Raw genomic sequence first — 22,248 nt, forward strand, 5'->3', positions numbered from 1 at the left:
ACAGGGGGGTTATTCACTTCATCTGTTCTAGTAGACTATATTTTGACCAGCGGTGTTGAGAGAAAGACAGAATTTAAAACAAAGTCTAAATACCGCAAAGCACTAATGTCATGACGTAATTCTGGGACCTACCGACTGTTTTTAAGGATAGCAGAAAGAGAAGTCAGAACTTAAGTACAACTTTCAGGACCGTGAAGAAGAAAACTCCTAATTAAAATAATTCTGAAATACAAGTGTTGCTAATTGGGCTATTTTCTTCCTGGTGAGGGAACAAAGGATGAAAACATCGCTTCAAATTTTTATAGTTATGAGGTAGAAGTGTTCTCTAAACTCCACACAACAAATAACATTTCCAAAGCACAGTGAAGTGAACAATTAGGGGCACAAAAAGACTTTGTGTAGGAAAAGGGAGTCCCAGCAAACAGAAGCAGATCAGTGCTCAGCTGGGGACCGTACCACGGGCACTGCAGGGGAATGCGGGGAAGGGGGTCCCATAGCCAGCTGGAGAGCCCCTTACCTCAGCCCATTAACGATGTCCTTTGTTTTTCCAAAATAAATCTCGTTCAGTGTACTTCTGATTTTGTTTTCCATGTCCTAGGAAAAAAAGGTAAGAAAGCAGAACTTCAGTCACATCAGCTGCCTTCAGGAACGGCGCACTTACACTCTTCTGCGCGTCGTCTGCGTTCACCCTGACGCGCACCACTTGCCACAGCACGGTTCAACCCAGTGTATTCCTACTTTGAAATTCTCACAGCAGGCAGTATGACCCTATCTCTCTGCTCTTATCAAAGAAATAAAGGCTTAGCTCTATTCCTCTCCTCCCGAAAAAGGCTCTGAGATTTCTTTCCGGACCACAAGAGGGCAGTTTCTGTCCAGCTATCAATTTTTCTGCCTTCAGCTGCAGAAAAGGAAAATGCATTTCAACCCAAGCTTACTCTGTAATTTCCTGGCACCGAACGGACTACAAGTGGCAAGTCAGTCACTTAGCATGACCAACGGGTCAATAGTTTTGGGCTCTATGGATTCCTTTGAATTTTTGAGCTGACGACTCGTTCATTGAAACCGCATGGCAAAGTTTTGAGAAAGGTCTTGTAAATAAGCAGCATTTTTTTCATTAGGTCGCTTTCACTCAAGCCAAAAACTTAGAAAAGGGATTAAAAAAGAAGTACCTGCCTTCCTTCTATTTCCCAGTTCCTTTAAAAAGGGCATTTTAATCGAGAATTTCCTCCTCTCTTGCCTAAGTGGCTATGAAGATCAAGGAAATCAAAAACACCTTCATACAGGACAGCGCATAGAAACAGCAAATTGGTGCTGCACCACAGCCCTTCCGAGCAGCTAACACAATCACAGCCTTCACTCATCGTGTGGAGTGCACATGACTGACAGCCGCCATAAAAACACATCCAGGGGATTTAATAAGCTCTCAATGCACACTGAGCTTTCAGTTAAAGGGACAGTTCTGTATAACACAACCTGACTTTAAGTAATTCCGCCCAAAAGCGACCGCAGAAGCAAACGTGGGGGTAGGAAGTTGTTAACTAGTTCTCAGGAAAGGACCACTTAACCACAGGAAGTTACCGCTGTAAAGAGCAGAAGACAAAGTGCAGAGTGGTGTTTTTGTATCTACAAACGGTTGGAAGGCATACTAGCAGGAGTACTGAGCCATCAAACACTGAGCAACATCCACACAGCGAGACTTGACAAAATATGAATAACTTGTTCGTAAAGACAAAAGCAACAAAATTCTTCGACACGGGACCCAATATGGGCAAGAGAACCTGCAGCAGGCTCAAGCTGCGGCGACTTCACAGCACTCACCTCTACCAAGCGTCCGATATTGGCTATGTGTGGAGAGGAGTCACTCACAGTCTCATCTTTCTCCATCTAGAAAGGAAAGACACAGGTCCGTTGATAACATGGAAAACTGACGGTAGGTGCGTGACAGCTTTCCTTTCCAAAAGGAGGGATGGAAGAAGTGGGTCTCAAAATCCTAGAGTAACTATTCTTTCAATACAGATAGTAACGTACCGAGAAATTCCCAGAACTTGACAAAGGCTCACATATTGATAACAGAAACGTAGTGTAATAAAAACCATGAATCAAAATAAAACCCTGCTGTAGACAGGCACTACAAAATTGTCATTCCCTACCTACTACGGGGCTGCAGGAGATCTATGGCAGTGAACATGTAACACGACAAGAAGCACAGTAGCACAGCGTGTGGATATGAAAACAAGGTTGTTGTTGATGAGATGCACACGAGGATGGTGCTGTCAGTTCAGCAGCTGTGAACTATCCCTGAAAAACCAGCTGCTTCTTTTAATCTTCATCTCAAACGCTACTTCCGACCACACATGGGGCACATTCACCATTCTCAGGATCTCCTGGCAAAAGACACCTTAGGCATTATTTACCTTCCAGCAGAGAGGGAAGGTGCAGAGAATCCAAAAGCTGCAACTACCTGCAAGACTGGTAATGATTTAAACTACTGCAATAAAACAGAAAGAGATACTTGGCAATTTGTAGTTGTTTTTACACCAAAAAGCTGAACCAGCATTTACCTATTAGGAGGATGGAAGTACAAAGCGTTAAGTATAGGAGGAAAGAAGCAGATTTCCTTTTGCAGTAGAAACGCAGAGTTGGATCAACTTAAGTGGACAGTGATACCATGCCCTCAGTATGGTATCTCAGCAGGAGACGGGTACCGGATCTAGGTGAGATTTTTCATCGCCAAGATCAAAAATTGGGAGTGGGTACTGCAGAATGCAATATTTGTTTTATTTCATCTGACTTTGCCCCATATAATGGCCATCCAGAGGCCATGGCCGATCATCCACGATCTGTGCTAGGGAAAAAAGACCGTTTTCCCCAGTTCTTGAGATGAAATTTCTGGCTAGATACAGACAAGCTGTTGAACAATGAACATCAGTCCCAGGAACCTCAACTGATACAAGATGTGCTGAGATGGCATGAAAACAAAACCGGGAGAAAAATGTAGTGGGAAGAACAGCCTTCAAAGGGTTTTACTAATCCCACTGAATTCTCTTATCCATCTGTTCATATCCCTCCCTCAGGGTAGAGTTTAAAAATCTGGGCCAGCTACAGGTTTCTTCTAATAAGCCAAGTCTCTAACAGGCTTGGGGAAGCATGTAATTTAGTTGGAACCCCGAAGGCAAAAGATAACCTAGAAGAGGGGAAGAAAGAGAACAAGGACGTTTAATTTTTCCTTTAGATTGCAGTCAGATTGTTTACACGGAACGGAGACATGCTGCCTGGAGAACAGATACAGTTGCAGTAGAGGGAGAATACAAATCTGAACTACGCAAACACACATATACATGTTACGGTGAATTTGGGAACTATCAGCAAATTGGCCAAATCTGGGGCAGTCGGGGAGTTGGCAGTGGGTCATTTACTTCCGCAGGCTCCCCACTGCGTCTCCTCCACACCTGGACAGGCCAAGCTCATTGGTAAGCAGCAGAATCTGAAAATAGAATTATATTTTTTGCAAAACGTATATTATTACATCTCCATAAAAGCTGCTGCCAGAAGGAAAACATTTTTATATGCTATAGAAGCCCAGATGTTACAAGAGGCTGTTTTAATGGAGTTCAGAGTCAGTAAGCAGCCATGTTATACAAACAGCAGAGTTGTTGGGATTTTTAAAGGTTCCTTCCGGTGGCTGTTACTGCACGGACCTAAGGAGAAAGCCTGTAGCTGCTTAAATAAAGGGGTTAATTTGCTTTGAGGGGAAATTCCATTCCGTAAGTTGATGTTAACAAGCAGCTCATCTTCCCACTGTCACTCCCCATCTGCCGTTGAGCTGAGCCAAAAACCTAACGCTCCAGAAATGAGCCAAGTCCAATCTACATGGCTCAGTCGCTCCTCTCCCGTTCGAGAGATACGCTGCCTGGCTTCCTTGCCTCATTTCCCCAGCCATCTGCTGCAAGTCTGACTCAGAGGGAAACTCACTCTTCTGGGTATATTAAGCTCTCGATGGCTGGCTGGTCACTTTGGATGTTTCCTGCATGGAATATAGCAGCTGTTTGGGCTTTCTGTAAACGTTATTTGGAGTAAAGAGTTAATACGAAGAGAGAAATGTTAAGCTGGATAAACACTTCGGTTCACTACGAAAGCGTCTCCAAATACGAGAAAGATAAGAAGGAAACTCATCCACCATTTTGCTCTGAAGAATTGACAACAACATCCACTGCTGCTCTGGCCACGGAGCGACGTGAAAATCTCTTTAATGAAACACAAACAGGCCAATGTGAGCCAAAGGCTCCTAAGCCACAGCAGTGGGCAGACTGAAGCCTCCAGGTGGAAAATATGTGGAATTATATGGATACAAGTGAGGCAAAATTTGGCCTCTCTCTCCAAACTGTAACTAGATAAATGAAGGTTTTGAGCTCTACGGAGCTTGCAGCTTTGTAGAAGTCAGCTGAGAACTTACCTCATCCTTTCATGGCCTTCATGTATATTTACTCTAACCAGTGTAACCAAAAGATATCCCATACCCTCTACCAAACTGTACGTTCAAAACCATGAGCAAATCTGGGGATGCCACATCAGCTCTATTTGCCACTAGTCCATACGTGCTCAACTCTTCTACTCCCTCTTTTCCTAAACCAGCTATTATATAACTGAACCACTGTAAAAATCTGTATGTTCATGTGAAGCAGAAATCATTTCCCGGACAATTAGTGTTCAGAACATCGCTGCTACCCTCTGCAGCCCAGAAATACTACTTGGTTAGCAATTAGAGAGACAGTGCCTCCAGGAAACTGGACAACCGCTGAGGGGGAGCTTAAGGATCGTGACAGCTACAACTTGAAGATCCCTCTGGTGGAAAAACACTCCCCAACGCCCTGCTTAACGCTACAACATCTGGAAGTCGGTGGGATAGGCCTTTACATGAAAGCTCAACTTGATGAAAATATATGACTCTCCTAATTGCAGAGCACAAGCCTCGAAGGATTTACTTATTATGATAAATGGCGGAATGTCTCCGCTGGTGTTTTATTGAGCAGTAATACATCACAGGGCACATCTTCCTGAATGCAGGGAGAGCTCAGTTTGCAACAGAACAGCCTTCATCCAGCTCTGCAAAATGTTCCACCTTTGCTTAAAGAGTATTTCACGTATCAAAATCGACACACATCTGTGCTGCTTTAATCTGAAATCCCAGGCTTCACTTCCCCTACAACTTTATACCCTCCCCTTCCCACACCACCATATGTAAATAAACTACAGGTTTTGAGCCAACTTCTTTCTCAGCAAACTTGCACTCCCTCACAATGTTCATCCTGGCTTAGGAAACACACACAGGTTCTTTGTGTGCAACGAGATCTCAGAAAGGCACCTGTTAGTCTTGCTTTCAAGGAGGGGGCTCCAGAAATCTGTCCAACAAAGTGCAGTTTTGACTATTTGCCAGAAAACAGGAAGGCTACATCTACTTTGCATAAAATGAAACAGGATCATACAGCTGCTCCTACCTTAAATAAAAGCGCAGCCTAATGAAATCTCAAAATTCAGCCAAAGCAATACAGTGCCGTGGCAAACGACACAAGTCATTCCAATGTACACAAAGAGGACGGGACCCCAACGTCTGTCAGAGAAAATCATCTGCCAAGCATCTGGCTTGAATCAGGAGGCGGGTGGGAGTTACCTGCAGCCATTGGAGAACGTGCAAGGTAATTGAAAAGCTGCTGGCATTTTTCATTTCCCTGCAAGGATTGCTCCCTTTGTTGTAACCTGAAGGTAACACGTCCTGTCCTTTCCTCTCAGACATACAGCACCTCAGTCTGCGGCCCCTCGTCAAAGAAGATGACATATAACACGCCGGTCACTCTTTTCCTATCTAAATTCCAGCCTCGGTCCTTGCATTGAGTGAAGCCTGGCAGTGTCGGACGTGAGCTGGAAGTTGCTTCCTCCAGCCTGTGGTACTTCAACTCTGAGCTCCCGAGTTGTATCCAGGCTCATCTCCAGAACAGACTGTCTGGAAGGGCACCCTCATCTAGGAAATTGTAAATATAGAAGTTCTCTATCTGACATTGCATGCCTTTTGCAGGAGGACTACAGCAAGGGGAAAAAAAACGTAAAAAGAAAAAAAAATCAGCTTCCTCCTTCCAGTTCCACCAAACAGTTCTTCTGCAATGTCCTTTGGAGTCAAAACACAGATGGCTACACAGTCAGTATTTATGTATAACAACATATATTGCTGAAGATTAGAACATAATCTTCACTAGGCAAAAAGACAAGTGTTCTTCCATGCAAAAGGACCACTTTGTGCGATGATGTTGCTTAAGTTTTAATTCCTCCTAAGTTTTCAGGCCAAAATTATGATCTCTGGATCCTACACGCAGAGAGCTGGCTAAGAATTTGTCTCATCCTCTCAAAACAGAAGTTTATACATGCACATTTATAAATCAATAATGCATATACATAAATTATGTCACGAAATATGTATCGCTACACGTATGTTTTTGTGTCGTATACTTGTGTGTATACACACATTCCTCTATTGAATCAGGACAGAATCTGAAATCCTACATTTTAAACAAAACCAAAATCCAAAACTCCATTCAGAACACATCACATGCCATTGTATTTGAATTAGTCTATACTCCAACTCTTAGAAAGATACTTCCATAATTGAACTGATAAAGAAAAAGCATTAAGTTCTCATTTTGAAAACCACCAGGTAAAGGAAATTAAAGCTACACAAAGGAGATTTTCAACTTCCCAAAACAGGCCAAGTCCTCCGTCTACCACGTCTCTCCCTTTCTCTCCTTATTCTGTCCACTTAGAAATGTAAAATGCTTGTACAGTTACTTTCCCCTTATAAACAAAGACAGAGACAACTCCTATTGTAGCACATAAAAACCTGCATTGGGAAACCCACTGAAAAGTAGTAGTTCAATGAATTGGGAAAGGTATATCAATTCTCAGTGTATGACGTTAAAGTAGACATAAGATAGGGACGTGACCTGTAAGTTAACAGCTACCATAGAACGTAGCATCGCGTGGCCCCAAAGCAGGTGTAAGACGACTCAAATACACAGTGCCATGGAGAGAGAGAAAAAAAAAATTACTCCTGTAAGTTCAGTGCAACATTTAGGAACAGCCTAAGTGGGAGCCCTGTAGTAACAAGAGTCTGGGGATATTCAAGAAATGCAGAGACAAGTTTTTCCAAATAGTCTTGACAACAGCAACAAAACCCCCCATGTTTGTGTCTGATGCAGGGCAACAGTGTTTCTCCAACAGGAAATGACACCAGAGAACAGCTATTTCTAGATTCTTACTTCTAGATCCAACTTCAGCTCTACCACGTTGTCCATTCACAGAAGAACAAATAGGATTGCTTCATTACTTGCACCAAGCGTAATCTGCAGACATTAGGAAGGGGAATTACTGAGCAAGTGTTTCCATATGAAGTTGCAAATGCTCCCCATAGCATTTCAATGCGAGACGTGCCCAGCTCTTCATCGCGGCCAGAGGTGGTGAATTAGGAGGCATTACATTAGCTGTTCCTTTGCGCCTGCTCCTGGCCACCAAGTTAATCATTCCAGTCATCACTCGAAAAATACCTGATTTGCAGCTACGAGGCAAAACTGGTTTCAAAGTAATGGCTCTCAACAGACTTCCCTTTCAAAGCATTGAAAGGTTCTCTCCGCCATCAGTTTATAAGCCAGGATATTACAAAGCTTGTGAACACTTCAAAAGCTTCGACTGAAACACAAGGACATCTGCTATTCACATTTTAGGATCAAAGGTGGTCAAGTAGTTTAAATGTTGAGTTGACCAAAACCACGTACAACTCACCATGGACAAAATTATTTCAAAATTACGGTTACGACATCAGATTACTGATATCGTCAACGTAAAACTGTAACATACCATTCAAGAGACAACTAAAACCTACTTTTGGTGCTGACTGTATAAAAATCCCACCAAAAAGTAAAAATAAAACCTGCTGCCCTTAGGTGATGTGGCAAACTGGCTTTACAGCAAAGTAAAAGCCCTGCACTCAGGACTTTAGTCCAGCTACAGCTAAATAAATGGCTCAGAACAAGCAGCTCCTCCTCACATAGCATACCTCAAGGCAGCATGAAGATTTTCGTTTTCTGCCACAGATTCTGACGAAGTCTGTCCCATTAAGCCTACTATGGCATCTGCAAACATAAAATCTCCGGCCCAAAGCTAAATTCTGAAACTCAAGTTTCCATTGTTTGTGCAGAAGCAGTGCATCATTACCCCAGTGGCTTTTTTATGGTTACTTACATTGGAAGCAGGCCCCTGCTTTAATGCATCACATATGAATTAAATGATCTGCCGTTAAAATGATGACAGAAGCATGAATCTCCCCACTAAAGCTTAGAGAGTGAAAGTCAAACTAAACAAGGCCCAGCAGTTCAGGCCAAGGTGTACTGAGGACACCCATTCTCAACAGACTCTTGTTTTCCTTGGCACAGCTCTCGTGCACCATAAGGCCATGGCCAGAGTCAAGCCCTTGGCCTCCACTTCACAGCTATGATTTAAAGTATTAGGAAGGCCTGCGATTAAACATTTGTCCGGGTCACCATAACTCGGGTGTAATTACTGCAAACATTTTAAAAGAGTACGCAATGCTCAAAACTGTCTCCAGATGCCTTCCCCCCACCACCACGCTTTTCCAACAGCTTCTTCTGTAAACCGACAACGTGGAAAGAAAAATCACCTAGGTCTAGGGCAAGCTTCTGCGACTGCAATACTAACACCGTTTCAGTTCCTCTCTGCAATAACAGATCCTCCTTTCCTTCGCCTGCCTCAAACCTGCACAAAAACATGAACCGTTTAACAGAGTCTGCATTGTCCTTCGTATCGAAAGCAACAGTCTGCCCTGGGGAGTCTCATAAAGGAGTTTTAGCTACTGCCAATCTCTCTAGTCACTCATGACCATACAATATGCCTCCTGTCCTCCAGAGTTTATTACTCTGCTCGAGTCACTGATTTCCACAGTCCAGATCTCCAGCAACCGCAATTCATCAGCAGCACAAAGTAGGGAGACGGCAAACATTGGCAGGTGGCTGGGGCAGAAGCACCTTCACCCAGTGCAGTCAAATCCAGCATATCCTGCCTGCCAGAGACTAGGACAGACTGTTCGCTGCCTGAACAGTCATCAGGCTGGCACCTGCCTTGCAAAAAACATCTCTCTCAAGAGGAAGTCAAAGGAATTAACACTGGCACAAAACCCCCAAGTGTTTAGAAGAGGGTTGGCTTGGTTTGTTTGGGGTTTTTTTTTTAGAGAGTTTTTAAAATCAGTGTCCTGGTACTGCAGGAAGAAAATACTAAAGCAGGATACTAAAAGGTAACTGATGCCTTTAAGAGTGGAAGAATCCTACAGTCAATGCAAAATACAGGTTCGTTGACAGTGGTCTCGCTAGCTTTTGAAAGAGAGACATAACAAAAGAAGTCATCTTGTATTTTATAATCCTATTGGAATCTTCCAGTAAGAAAGTGAGCAAATCTTACAGATAGAGATGTTTGCCTGGGTAATGCATATGGAAGTATAAAACTTTAGGAAAACCAAAAGAAAAATTAAGACTTAAAAGCAAGTCTAAACTCCTACTGAATGTTTTATATTTTTAATTGAAAGCTATGCAGCCATCCAGCAAAGTTCAAGGGCTTTCTTGGTAATTACACAGTTATGCATTAACTGTTTCACTGGGCTCCATACGCAGCAGGAGAATAGATGTTTATACAACACCTCACAAAATCAACTTTTTGTTCCCGACTGGGGCTACTGGGTATATAAATAAGGAAAGGCATGCCTTGAGTCTGCAGCATGCACTCCTGCCAATATACGACATACCTGTCTGGTAAGGCTCCCTCCAAGGTTCATGGTACCAGAACCAGTTTTATTAGTTTGCAGCCACAGCATCACTGTGGAGGTCAGCTTGTAATGAGCAGTACGACCACTGGATTTCTCCTAAAAGTGGAAGGATAACAAAAAGGGTAGAGACAAAAGGTTAAAATCCCTCCAAAAACTGAACGGTGGCTGGCCCCAAAGACCCCACAAGCAACAGGACAGATACGTATAACTCCACTCACATAGAATTGTTTTTAAGAAACAGACTGTGCTAAGTGTGCACATTCCCCTAATTTTCTAAAGCAAATCTAGTTAGAACAATTTAACCTCCGATTACCTTGTTTTTATTACCTAATTAGTGATATTTATCTGTAGCCCTTTATGTTAAAAAAAAAAATCTCAGGATCACATGCACAGAAAGTAACATACTTTCAATTCTTCTGGGATTCTTTTTGATTACAGCCCTGACTTATCTCTACCCAAATTGCTTCAGGGAATTTTCAAAAACTAACAGGGGAAAGAAGTTTACAGCCCCTAACACAATATTGCATTGTTCAGCAGAACACCTGTGCTCGTTAATTGTCTGGAATTAACTGGGTTTTGTTTTCACTTAGGAATATCAGCTGCCCCAGAGGCTGTACCTGAACCTCCACCACGTGGATGGAATCCCAGCATCCCTTAATCTTCTTTGATCCATCTCCAGCTTTCTTAATGAGGATCACCCCAGCAAAACCATGATCCAGATCCCAGAGGTAGACAGAGGAGACTCCACCTTCAAAATACCTGCAGGACACAATCCAATAGGCATGTTAAAAGCAAGTAGGATCCAAGCCAGAGTCAGATATCAACAATAATCTTAAACAAGCAGAATCTCTGTATCATAGTAAAGATTTTTTGTTCTTTTAAAACAGCACACTCTCACCAGTTATATACCTAGAAACACAGCAGCTTAAATAATTTTATAATACAGAGACTTTAATGACAAAAAACTGCACATTTCTCTGAAGGAGAATAAAAGTCGAGTGAGAAACAGAGCTAGCTGCAGATTTCTACAGTACTTGAGCAAACAATTCCTCTGATTCCAATTAACTATAACAGCTGGTAAAAGCACAAGCTACAAAGTAGGCTGAGAGTAAGGCTTTATTTTACAGTTTGGTCTTTTTTTTTTTTTTTCCTTCCCCTTTTCTCTCACTATTGGCAAAGTCTGGAAGTTCTTTACAACAAAGTCCGCTAATTAAGACAAAAGGGAGCAAGTAAGTAGCTTTATGCTGCTGTCTCAAAAGTTTGCGTAAAGCTGACTTACTGATTTATTGCAAAGAGTTGAACTGAAACCAAGGCGCTCGGAAATGAAGGGATGCTGTCGAGGTTTACATGTTATTCCAGCTTCAGCTATGGTATACAACAGAGAGTAGGCTAGATTACCTAACTTTCAGGTTTCTGGTAGCAAAAAGTACACTCTTGGAAAACTAACAAAGCAATGAACCCAACTCCTTCTCCATAACACTAGTGCTAGGCTCCTTACATGCCAGATGAAAGATGCACTTTAAAGTAACGGTAAATAACCCAACACTGTAGGAAGAAAGATGCAGAAGAACCAATTTTGGCTTCTAGAAAACTGAAACTATAGCCCACAGCATTTTACCAACTGTTTCCATTCTCAAGTTACCAAAAAGCCATAAGGAGAATCGAGCAAAAGGGAATACTCTTTCGTGGCACACAACTCTTAGATCTCAGCGATGAACTCGTGCTGCACAGAATCACCACGTCCTGTGAAGAACTAAGGAAAGGAGGAGAGGCAGCCTCAGCTGAGCCAGAAGATCAACGACAAGACATTTTAGTAGTACTCTCTTCTGAGCACATACTGCCATTCTGCAAGTACCCACATAGAGCAGACAAAACACGTGAGAATTCAGTGTCTGGACGAGAGCAAAAGCTCATCACCCAAAGACATGAGGAGCTGCTATGACTGACAGTTCCCAGCAGCTAAACTGAGAGTCACACAGTTTAAACCGTTCGACGTTCCTGCCTCTTACTGTCATGAGCGAGACGATCGCACAGATCTGCAAGTGACTGCATGAAATTCCTCTTCTGCAAGAAAGGAAAGTATCACTCACCACCAACATGAAAAACTTGTTGAACCTTCCCACCTTTGTGCCACCCTCCTTTCTAAACACGCACCTGACAGTTGTTAATGGCATTTAAGATTCAAATTACCATGCATTTCAGACTTCAAGTATTAGCTTGAAGTATTGTAGGTTCAAGAACACTAACCCATGCTTTTCTACAAGTCAGGAGAAAAGATACTGTGAAGTTAGCGCAAACATTGGCAACTTTCAACATTTTCTCCGCACTTACAGGTCAGTCCGGTATGTTGTTTCAAGAAGGCAGAGTCACCAAAGGAGCGCCAATTCTTTTTAATTGCGTTCTTCCAAGTCTGTATCAAAACCAATGCTGACCCCAGGAGGGGTACCTGACTTCGTATTAACTCATCATATCATTTTATTTTTAATGGGTGACTACTGCTACTCATCATCAAGCTTAACCTGGGCAGTTAAGTACCCAACACACACAGCACTGTCCTATGACATCTGTCAAGCAGATAATACACCATTAAAAACAGAAAGCCCTTTGCTCCACAGGCATGTAAAGCCAGACTTCCAGCAGGCAATTTAAACCTAACAAACCAACACACACCCTTTTTATATCCCCTGGGGAATTCACAAATGGATTTTGGTTAATGCACTTAATGGGAATTAGTCACGCAGTGAACCTCTCTTCCAATCCAAGTGACCCTTCCTTTGACAACAGGGCAGTAGGAATCAAAGGCCAGAAAGCACAAGCTATTGTCCATTTCCAGACCAAGTTTCCTTAAAAAAAGTTTAAAAATTCACATATAGAATAAGTGAATTCACTCAAAATGAACTGGCAGCCACTGAGAATATTACAGTGTGTACAGACAGTTTCCCCATTACCCACTTTATGAGCTTGCTATGAGCATGAAACATTAATTAAGAGAGGGACCAAAACAAGGCTTTTGGAAATTTATTCTTACCTACTGTACTTTGATCCTAATGACATGAAACAGGAAAAAAATAATTTTTATGTGGTTCACCTTTATGAGATTTTACATAAAGGCTTTTGTGGGTATTTTAAGAATGTGCTAAAATGTTGTCTGAAACCACATAAAACCATCTGAAGAACCTCCCGCCAGAACTAACAGTGCACACATGGAAACGCTTTAACTTGCCTTTGTATATTTAATGAATCAAATATAGTATTAATATTGTTTTAAATACCAACATGCTATTTCAATAAAGTTACTTTGCCATAGCCAGATCCAGTATCTGGAGACTCAAACAACAATGCCAGCGATTGAACCATTATGAATCCAAGGCATGCCAGGATATATATTAGCCAAAGCCTCCTCTGTGCTTCAGCAATACATAATGACTTCAAAAATTCACTCCTCCTTCATGGGGAAAAAATATGTATCATTGATCTCTACATTAGATTTCACCTTTCCTCATGCAGCAACTAAAATGCACTCAAGTAGGATTTCTGAAGACTATCTAAACCCAGGAAAGTCATGTTTGGAGAGGGGAACATTCCTTGAAGCCTGTTCTCTTCAAGAAAAATAAAAGAAGTGCTACAGTTTCATTGGCTGCTACATAATAGAAAACTGGATGACAGACAGATTGGGAGGAATGTAAATCTACATTCATGAACAGGGGTTTGGTGCAAGAAGGCTGGACTACCTCCAAGAAACCCCTTCCCCACAGATTAAAAAGCAGCACTTACCTCTCCTGCTTGGATTTTAGTAACCAGCTTGGAAAAGGTTCCTGGAAGGCATAAGCTGGTATCTTCTCTGTTAAAGAAACGGATGGGCAAACCAGAGCACAGGCCCACCAAAATTACACGCGGCAGCTGCAGCAAAACACTCTGAAAGCACTACATAGCTCCTGGATCAAACACAATTTTCTTTGATCACCCGTTCTGGATACTCCTGCTCGTGGTACGTTACCCTCCCGCACAAGAGCGGTCACAAAAGACAATCTGTCTTCTTGAGAAGCTCAAGTCCTCTCCCAAAGCATCCATGGCCCAAAGTAATCAGCAGATGCTTTTGAGAGATACAAGAGGTCTGAAGTAGGAGGAAAACTCCAATTCATACTGGGGTACCTCAGAAACGTCCTCAAAGGATAAACCATTCTCAAAGGACAGCAATTCAAAGCAAAGCAATCGCTCCTCTTCTGCTTAAGGGCACGGATCTCTCTAGGATGTACTCTTGGTTTACCTGATTTTAGGCAAAAGTTTGTTATAAAACAATGAAAAAAACATAGTCTTGGAGTTGTTATGTCCCTTTATTAAGAACCCAAACACTGCCAAATGATATCACAGAACGGTTTGGGTTTGAAGGGGCCTTAAAAGATCATCTAGTCCAAATGATACCCCTGCCCTCTCCGAGGACAGCCAGCGTTCTTCCATCTCTGGTAAAAATCACTTTTTATAAAGTTGCCCGGGAAGGTGACTAAAAGGCATAAGGCCCAATGCAATCATTCACTCTCTTTACAAAATTCAGAACAGCATTTCACTCAAAATCAATTCTAGTTTTAATGTCATGATCAAACACTTAAGTTTTATATCCGTTACTCATCAACCACAGAACTCCTGGAAAAAGCTGTTCTATACAAAAAAATGTCACACTTAAGACTGACCTACTTTACGAATGCAAGAATAAAAGAAAATATTTAAGCTAAGAGTGATCCAAAGCTTTATGAAGTGTTTGAAGTTTAAGCGGGTGGAGACACGGGATGGAAACTTGTTTAAGGAACTCGAGCTGTATCCCTGAAATAGAGAGACTGTGGCCAGAACAAAGCCGTAACTTCAAGAGGGATGTGATAGGGGAGGAAATCCCCCAGCTTCCAGCATAGACCTCAAGAAAGCAGGACAGATTAATCACTTTGTTTTACCACTAAAGGACAGATCAGAAAAGGCACCGTAACCTTCCCGATAGCTTTCTACTTCTCACGAGCCTTGCAAATGAATGCTGGACCCTTTACTGAGAAAATGAGTTTCCACCACACAGCACTAAAAACAAGCTATGACTTTCAATTACACTTCAGAACCAAATCACTCATCCATAAAAACACTCGTGTATTTTCCAGTAACTAACTGAGAGCCAGAGACAAAAACCCACCCAGTTGTCTCTGGCTTATGGCACCCTCAGCACTAAGCCACAAACTCCTGATGCCAAAGTACCAATACCTGGAACCTCAGACTGGCTATGCAAACCTTCAGAAGAGCTGCACAGTGTTTCAAACTGGCTCATTTAAAGCAATAAAAATAAATTTTCAGTTTTTTCCTCCTAAAGGTTGCATAGCTACTCCTTCCAGCTACGGAAGTTAAGCATAGAAAGGGAAATGTCTCCATCTATTTAGATCAACAGACTTCCAAGAAACCTGTCATTAAAAAAAAAAAACCTACCCCAAAGGAAAATATTGAGCATTCAGTTATGAATGTTTTTACAAGAGTGACAATGACTAAAATCACAATCTGAGAAGCTAGTGCCTAACAGCAACCCAAAAACATTACCTAAAAGACTAGGTGAGGAAGCAGACATTTCAACTATTATTAAAACAGATGAGTAATGGCAAGTAACTGGGCGCAGTTTTCACCGAGTCCTTCCCCTATGCCTGCACCCTGTCATTTCAAACCAGCACATTAATAGCAACAGAAATATGAAGGAAGTGGCAAGTTTCAGCAACTCACCCTCCACCAAACCCAAAACATCGCTAAGGTGTTCATTCAAATCACCTGCAATCCCATAGCTCAAGTGAGGGGAAAAAAGAAGAAAACCAGTCTTCAGGACAACATCAAGAGATCAAAGTTGTCACTAAATTTTGTTGCCCGTGTCCTCCATCCAGCTCTCTAGTAATGAGGCTCACAAGCCTGTTCTTTAATAAAAAGGACGGGTCGGTACCAGGAACTAACCAGGATGTAACACTTCTCCCGCTGGCTGAGTACGGATGATTAGAACTCCTCTCTCCCTCCTTCTTTGGTCCCAGGAGTGCAACTGTATAACACGCTCAGAATGTTACCTAAATACTTAAAAGGAAGAAGGTAAAATGTTTGTGTATACAGACCAGCTGTTTTTCACCACAGTTTATGAACACAGCCCAAAGTATGCTTGTGGACTCTGTACAGGTATTTTACAGAAATTCTTTCCAGCATACACAGGTGCAAAAATCCCTCGAGCAAACATACCAATCTAGTTAGGTATGTGTAACTTCAATGCCAGTTGTACTTAAAAGCACACATCTGGACCATGGTGGGGTGACTCAAACTGCGAAGCAGAGCTGTGAAGTGCAAGAACTCCGCAAGGAAGGAAAACAGTACCCAAACAATGGGATCCTGTAGGCTAAAAATCTCCCAGAACATCCCGTTTTGTGCTTTCTAGTACCTTTCATGATTTAAAACCAAAAAAACCCAAAAACTATATTGCTTACGTTTTCCTCACTATCCAATTGCTCTTGGCAGATGGAAACTAATGACCAAATCCCCTTTGAGAAGTCACCTGGAAACAGTTCCATTAGCCACCTAATAAGCAAGACAATGGGTCACTTTGTAACACGTCCAAACGCGTAACCGGTTCATTAACTACCGGGAAGCGCCGACTGCTTACAAATCTTTCACCCCTACCCATCCGACCAGCGTGCTCTGCAGAGACAGCCCACTGCTTCACCCACCGACAGTCTGACACATTTTAGACTCTGCCAGCTATAATTCAAATATGGGTAGGAGGGGAAAATACAGCAGCAGCAGCAGACTTCTGTGCCATGTATTAAGTTTGCCAAAGTCTGCGCAGACTACAGATTTCATGTGGCATAGTTCTTTCTTCGGATGCATCAGATAGGCTACGAGATGGCTATTACTTGTCAAGTTACTCCGTCTTCAAATTCTCCATCATTAAAACACTGGACATTCCGGAGAGCACAAGGTAAATTTCTGTAAGTGCAAGCACAGCCACGTATTGTTAGAGATAATCACTTCAAAAATTCCAGATCATAATAAACTGACATTTTAAAATTGAGTCTTACTCCATTTTTGAAAGCATGTAGGTAATTTCTAACTAGGGGTTTAAAACCTTCAGAGAGCAGTGTTTGAGGATAGCGCTGCATCATCAGTGCTGACCTCCTAATACAAGCTTTCCTCTCCCGTGTTCAAGATTTTATGTAATCACAGAGAACCGTGGGAACCCAAGGGAAAAACTCCTCCTCCGCTAAATATCTCAGATTCAGAAGATAAGAATGTAGTCTGTACAGAGCGGCTCCAAAATGCAGCACCCAAAGAAAGGCGGGGGGGGGGGATATTTCAGATGAAAAGCAACTAATTTAGATTTCACAGCATGACACTATGCTTAATTTTTTCCTCTCTTCTTCTAAGTTTGCTCTGTGCAATATATATCAACAATTTCAATATTGATTCTGTTTTGAGCTGCCCGGGGCAAGCTAAAGAAGGGACCCCAACACTGCTCTGTTTACTCTGACATCTAAACATTTTCCTTGGGAAAACATCATGGTTTTAATTTTAAAAGCATACAAACATTAAAGCAGCGAGCATCTCGGCAGTTTAGGTCTGTCTTATGAGACTTCATCTTGTACTTATCAGTCTAACCCGGAGGCAAGAATCTCACAGATGACATAATCCTGATGTCACACCCTATTGTGCAAAACCCTAGCCAGCAGTGAGATGGAAAGTCAGGTTTCCTTAGTGCTAGGATGCATAACAAATGCATCTGGATTCAATCTGCAGGGCCCTTGCTGTGAAAACCACAGTAACTATCGTGCCCAAGAGAAAGCCATCACAAAGGGCTAGTAACCATTAATGAGGAACAGTGAGCTAATGGCAATAAAGTCACTTCAAAGCTTTCCACGGGTTTTTAGTTTAGGCAAACTAGGTTTACATCTAAACACAGACAGAACGCTTACATAAAGAGCTCACAGCTGCCTAATCACTTTGTGAGTTGAAAGTTGCGCTGCGGGCCGCAGGAATTGAAGCTCAGCGAGTGCTCCCCCATGCACACCTACGGGCACGAGCGCTGGCAGGCTGTGCTGAAACCAAAAACACTAATTATGCCTCTCCCATCGGGTGCTCTCTTATTTACTTGGTGGAATCGGTGCTGTTCCACGCATAAAATAAATCAAACTTGGTCAAACAGATAAATACAGCTACAAACCTTGTGAGAAGTGCAAAGTGTTTTCAAAACTGGAGAGGAATGACCTCCAGAGGACCTCGTAGTCTACCAGACCAGGCAAAGGGACATATCAGGCCAGGTAAAGGGATATACAAAGGCAGGAAAGGAGAAAATTAGATTACAAACTACAGCAGCACTCTGAAAGAGTTCAAGTCCAAGGGCAGCACTAATAGAGGTTTGCCTCTTTCTTACCAAGACAAGCAGATGAAGGCTAGTATCAGAGGTGGTTCGAGCACACAATCTAAAATACGCTAAGAAAAAATGGTAAAAAGAGCTAAAAAGGGGAAAGCTATCCAGCAGCTTACAGGACATTTGAACATACTTGGTAGTAGAGACAATGGCACAGAGTTCAGTGGCAAAGAGCCACAGAGTAAAAATGAGACGTCCCTGAAGTTCAGCAAATCAAGGCTGTTCAATGAGATTAAACACACTGATAAAACTAAACACACTCTAAAAATTAAAGGGTAAGCTTGTGTGCCACCGGGACTTCGCTGCTCTACCTGACCAGCAGCCCCTTCAAGCTCTCTAGCACATGCATACAGGAAATTACTGTAGCCTTTTCTCCTGGAGCTGAAGAAGGGAAAGGTGATGGATGTTCGGTTTAGGCGGTATCTACGCTGCAAAGAGCGCTGCAAGTGCTTGGTTGGCAGGAGTGCCATCCTCAGGACTGCTAACACCATCAAAAATTTGAGTGACTAACTCCATTTCAGACAGGTTTCCAATACAAAATTCAATAACAAGAGGATTACACACAATGAAGACATTTTAGAGGTCAATCCTCTCCCAGACCTCCTTCTGCTCCTACCAAATTCCTTGTCCAGAGCTCTAATATAACAACTTGAAAATGGATCAACATCAAAACACAGACAGAAACAGAAGTTCAAAAGGCTTCATGGCTTACTCTGCTGGGGGAAGTCAAAACCTTAATCAATAAAAACATTTTCAGGAGCAGAATTATTAAGATGAGCATTTTATCTTTTCTTTTTTTTTTTTTTTTTTTTTTAAAGCTGTTAAAAAAAAAAAAATCAAAAGTACCAACTAAATCCACCTTAACCCGAGAAACAAAGAGGTAAGGGATAACTTTCTAAATGTATGTCAGCTTACTAAACCGGTCCAAAGTTGCCAGAACTCATTTTGTTTGTAGAAATATTCAGATCAGCAGCATCCTTCCCCAGGGAGGTCTAGTTAATCACTTCAGAAATTATTTCTTCCAGACAACAAAGAGCGATTAAATTACTTAATTAAAGCACTGATTATCTCCAACCCAAAACAACAGAATACAGAATCTAAAATAGATAGATTTATCCAGATGCCCTGGTCCTCATTACGCTTTGATTTCAATCAGTCGCACACACACGTCAAGCAAAGGGCAATAAATTACAACCATGTGTTTGAAGAAATTATCTTCACGATATTGGAAGTGGAGAACCAAGGCTCTAACTGAATGGTGTAAGATATTAAACTTCCATCTGGGAGTAATAATCTACTGAACAAAAACATACCAGGGCATTAGCTTCAGGCAGTGTCTTGAGTTAAACCTGGCAGCAGGAGATCAAAATTAAACAGTTGTTTTTTGGGAAAGTGACATGCATTTTGGTAAAACAGATAACCAAGAAATATGCTTGTTGTTTAACTTATATAATAGAGAGGGAATTAAAACCTAGTATAACTCCTCTTTAACCCAAAGGGACATGAACGTTCCTCCAGAAATAAAAGGAGGGCAACCCTAGAGATACCTAAAGGTAGTTTGCCTTAAAACAGACACTTAGAGGGAACAACTCAGCGCTGGTTAGGAGGCACTGATGATTCAGTAAAATTTTTCTTTTCAAGCTTTCACAATTTGAAGATACAAGGCTTTTCCACGCTTACTTTCACACTACAGTCACTCAGTATGCTGGCCAATAAGCTTTTGGCGACCAAACAAGTTTAGTCACCGGCGAGCAAATCTGAATGGATTATTTCACACAAATTGTTAACAAACACATAACAGGCTGTTTCCCTCTAAACACCCACACTAGCAGGTGCCAAGCCCTTGGGAAATGGCAAATACGTGCTGATGACTCACTAAATGTAGGTGGATACTTACCACACCTGATTAGAACAGAAATCTAAAAAGGAATGGTATGTGGGCCAAATGGGACTGACACAAGGAAAAACTTAAACTATCTGAAGTCTTGGGAGACGCCCGAGATGAACTCTGTGAGATATTATCCCTTACCGTGCTAAGGTAAAACGGGAGATAATCCAGGGGAAGCTTGGACTGTATGCTGGGAGCAGAGTGGGAAGAGCACGTATTTTCAAGAGCGCTTTTTCTATAGAAAGGAAACATCTTCCTCTTCCACTCCCACTGGAACAACCAGTATAAGATGTGTTTTAAAGCTGGGGAGCAAAGTGAGCACCATGCAGAGGGAAGTCTCAGAAACAAGTGCTTACAAGGTATTAAGATGCACACCACCTCTCTGTGACAGGCAGTCCATACTGCCTAGGTGACTGCAAGCGCAAGATCCAGCAGTTTAGCCCAGCAAGGCTGGAAACAAAGCCACAAACTGCTTTGAAAAACCTAGCAGAAACCCTCATTCTAGGAATAAAACGCCTAACAGCCCAGGAAATTCAAGCACACTGGAGCTCGGTGTTCTCTGGGAACTACTGCTTACATAAGATTATTTTTGTATTAACTGTTACCCCTCTACCGCAAAACACAGCGTAGCTGTGGTTAAAGGTGTAGTTCAAAAACATTCTCTACCCCATAGAGAGCGGGACAGAACAGTCTCTTAAGGGATAGCTGAATGAGAACCCGATGTGTCAAATCAGAGGCTTCTCTGTCAGCATCATTTTCATCCTCTTAATCTGCAATGCAAGCTGAAAGTCTAACAGTGCAACAAGTGCTGCACTTAAATTCGCATTTTTTAAGAAAGAGTTTGTTGTGGGAACTATTGGTTAGCTTGGTGTCGACTGTGAACGGTCTCTTTGGACAGACAACCCCATCAGAGCGAACGGAGACAATGAAAGTCTCTGCAGGGCAATTCAAGAAACCTTTTTTGCACACTGCCTAGAAAATGAACACTGTTACTAGAAGGTGAACCTGTTATAAATCTTCCCATATAACAGAAACCGTAACTTCCACAAAAGATACAGTACTAAAGACTGCCAGCACGCTACTTATTTTTTTGATTAATACATCAACGCTTTCAAATGAGCCTGAAATATTGCACAATGCTGGAAAACCTCTGTTGTCACTTGCTCTGGAATTTGAAACGACGCTGATAACTTTGTCCTGGAACCGATGCATCGTGCACTCCTTTCCCAGCGCTGCAAGCTGCCAAACCAGAAGGCCAGTGACACCTTTAATCGACAACGCACGGCTCAGACCTACTTCTGGCTTTACAGTGGGTACACAGTACTAGTTTCCAGTTCTAGCAGACCATGGAAATTACATCACTGCAATTGCCATCTTGTTCCCACTACAACCTTCCCCACACTTCAGACTCCCACACGGCTTCAGCAGCTGTTATGCCGGTAATTGCTACAGTCATTCCCAACCTGATGTGTTGGCAAGACCAGCAAGCAGAAGTGAGAAAAGCTGGCACTTGTTACCCCCACCTCATTTTTTCCCCTGCTCTATCTCCAAGTAAAAATTAAGCTTCTGCTATCAAAATACCAAACCCAATTGTCTCTTTAAAGAAACTGCAGAGTCCAGCTACTAGAACAAAAGCATGCTTCTATCCAAATCTCTGTTGCGGAGAAAGTACTGATCATTTCCAATTTCAAGCATGAGGAACCCTTCAAACGGTCAGGTTAAGTTTCCCTAACTTTGCAAATTCTTTCCAAAAATGCCACAATTCTTACACCACTCAGCAAACTGTAAGCCACCCTTCTCCTCTTTTTCTGACACATTTTTGAGATCATGACGTGCATCAAAGCGTACTGTGCTGACAGACGCGCTTATCTAGTTTGACTACGCTGCAAGTCATAATGCCTCCATCACTTCTGGCTGATGACATGAGTCTTTGTGAGAAACCCCTCCCGTATTCCCTCTAAGAACGTATCGCCTATAAAACTTGGACTGACAAACTGAACGATGAAATTTGGTACAATCTCACCTTTTACTTCCACACGATATATTAAAACTGCTATTGGATCACATGCT

The 22,248-nt window shown here is 42.2% G+C and overlaps 1 protein-coding gene across 1 annotated transcript in view; it reads right to left on the reverse strand.

The window, feature by feature from the left end:
* CAPZB (capping protein (actin filament) muscle Z-line, beta) overlaps window positions 1-22,248 on the reverse strand; it is a 44,610-nt gene that overhangs the window by 3,638 nt on the left and 18,724 nt on the right. Inside the window, exons 4-7 of the mRNA XM_010297418.1 lie at window positions 10,492-10,633; window positions 9,854-9,970; window positions 1,819-1,884; window positions 518-594 (exon numbers count right to left, since the gene is read on the reverse strand). Coding sequence (XP_010295720.1) covers window positions 518-594; window positions 1,819-1,884; window positions 9,854-9,970; window positions 10,492-10,633 — 402 coding nt within the window. The remainder of the gene's footprint in view (window positions 1-517; window positions 595-1,818; window positions 1,885-9,853; window positions 9,971-10,491; window positions 10,634-22,248) is intronic.

This window comes from Phaethon lepturus, unplaced genomic scaffold, assembly GCF_000687285.1.
Source record: "Phaethon lepturus isolate BGI_N335 unplaced genomic scaffold, ASM68728v1 scaffold38981, whole genome shotgun sequence".
Lineage (NCBI taxonomy): Eukaryota > Metazoa > Chordata > Aves > Phaethontiformes > Phaethontidae > Phaethon > Phaethon lepturus.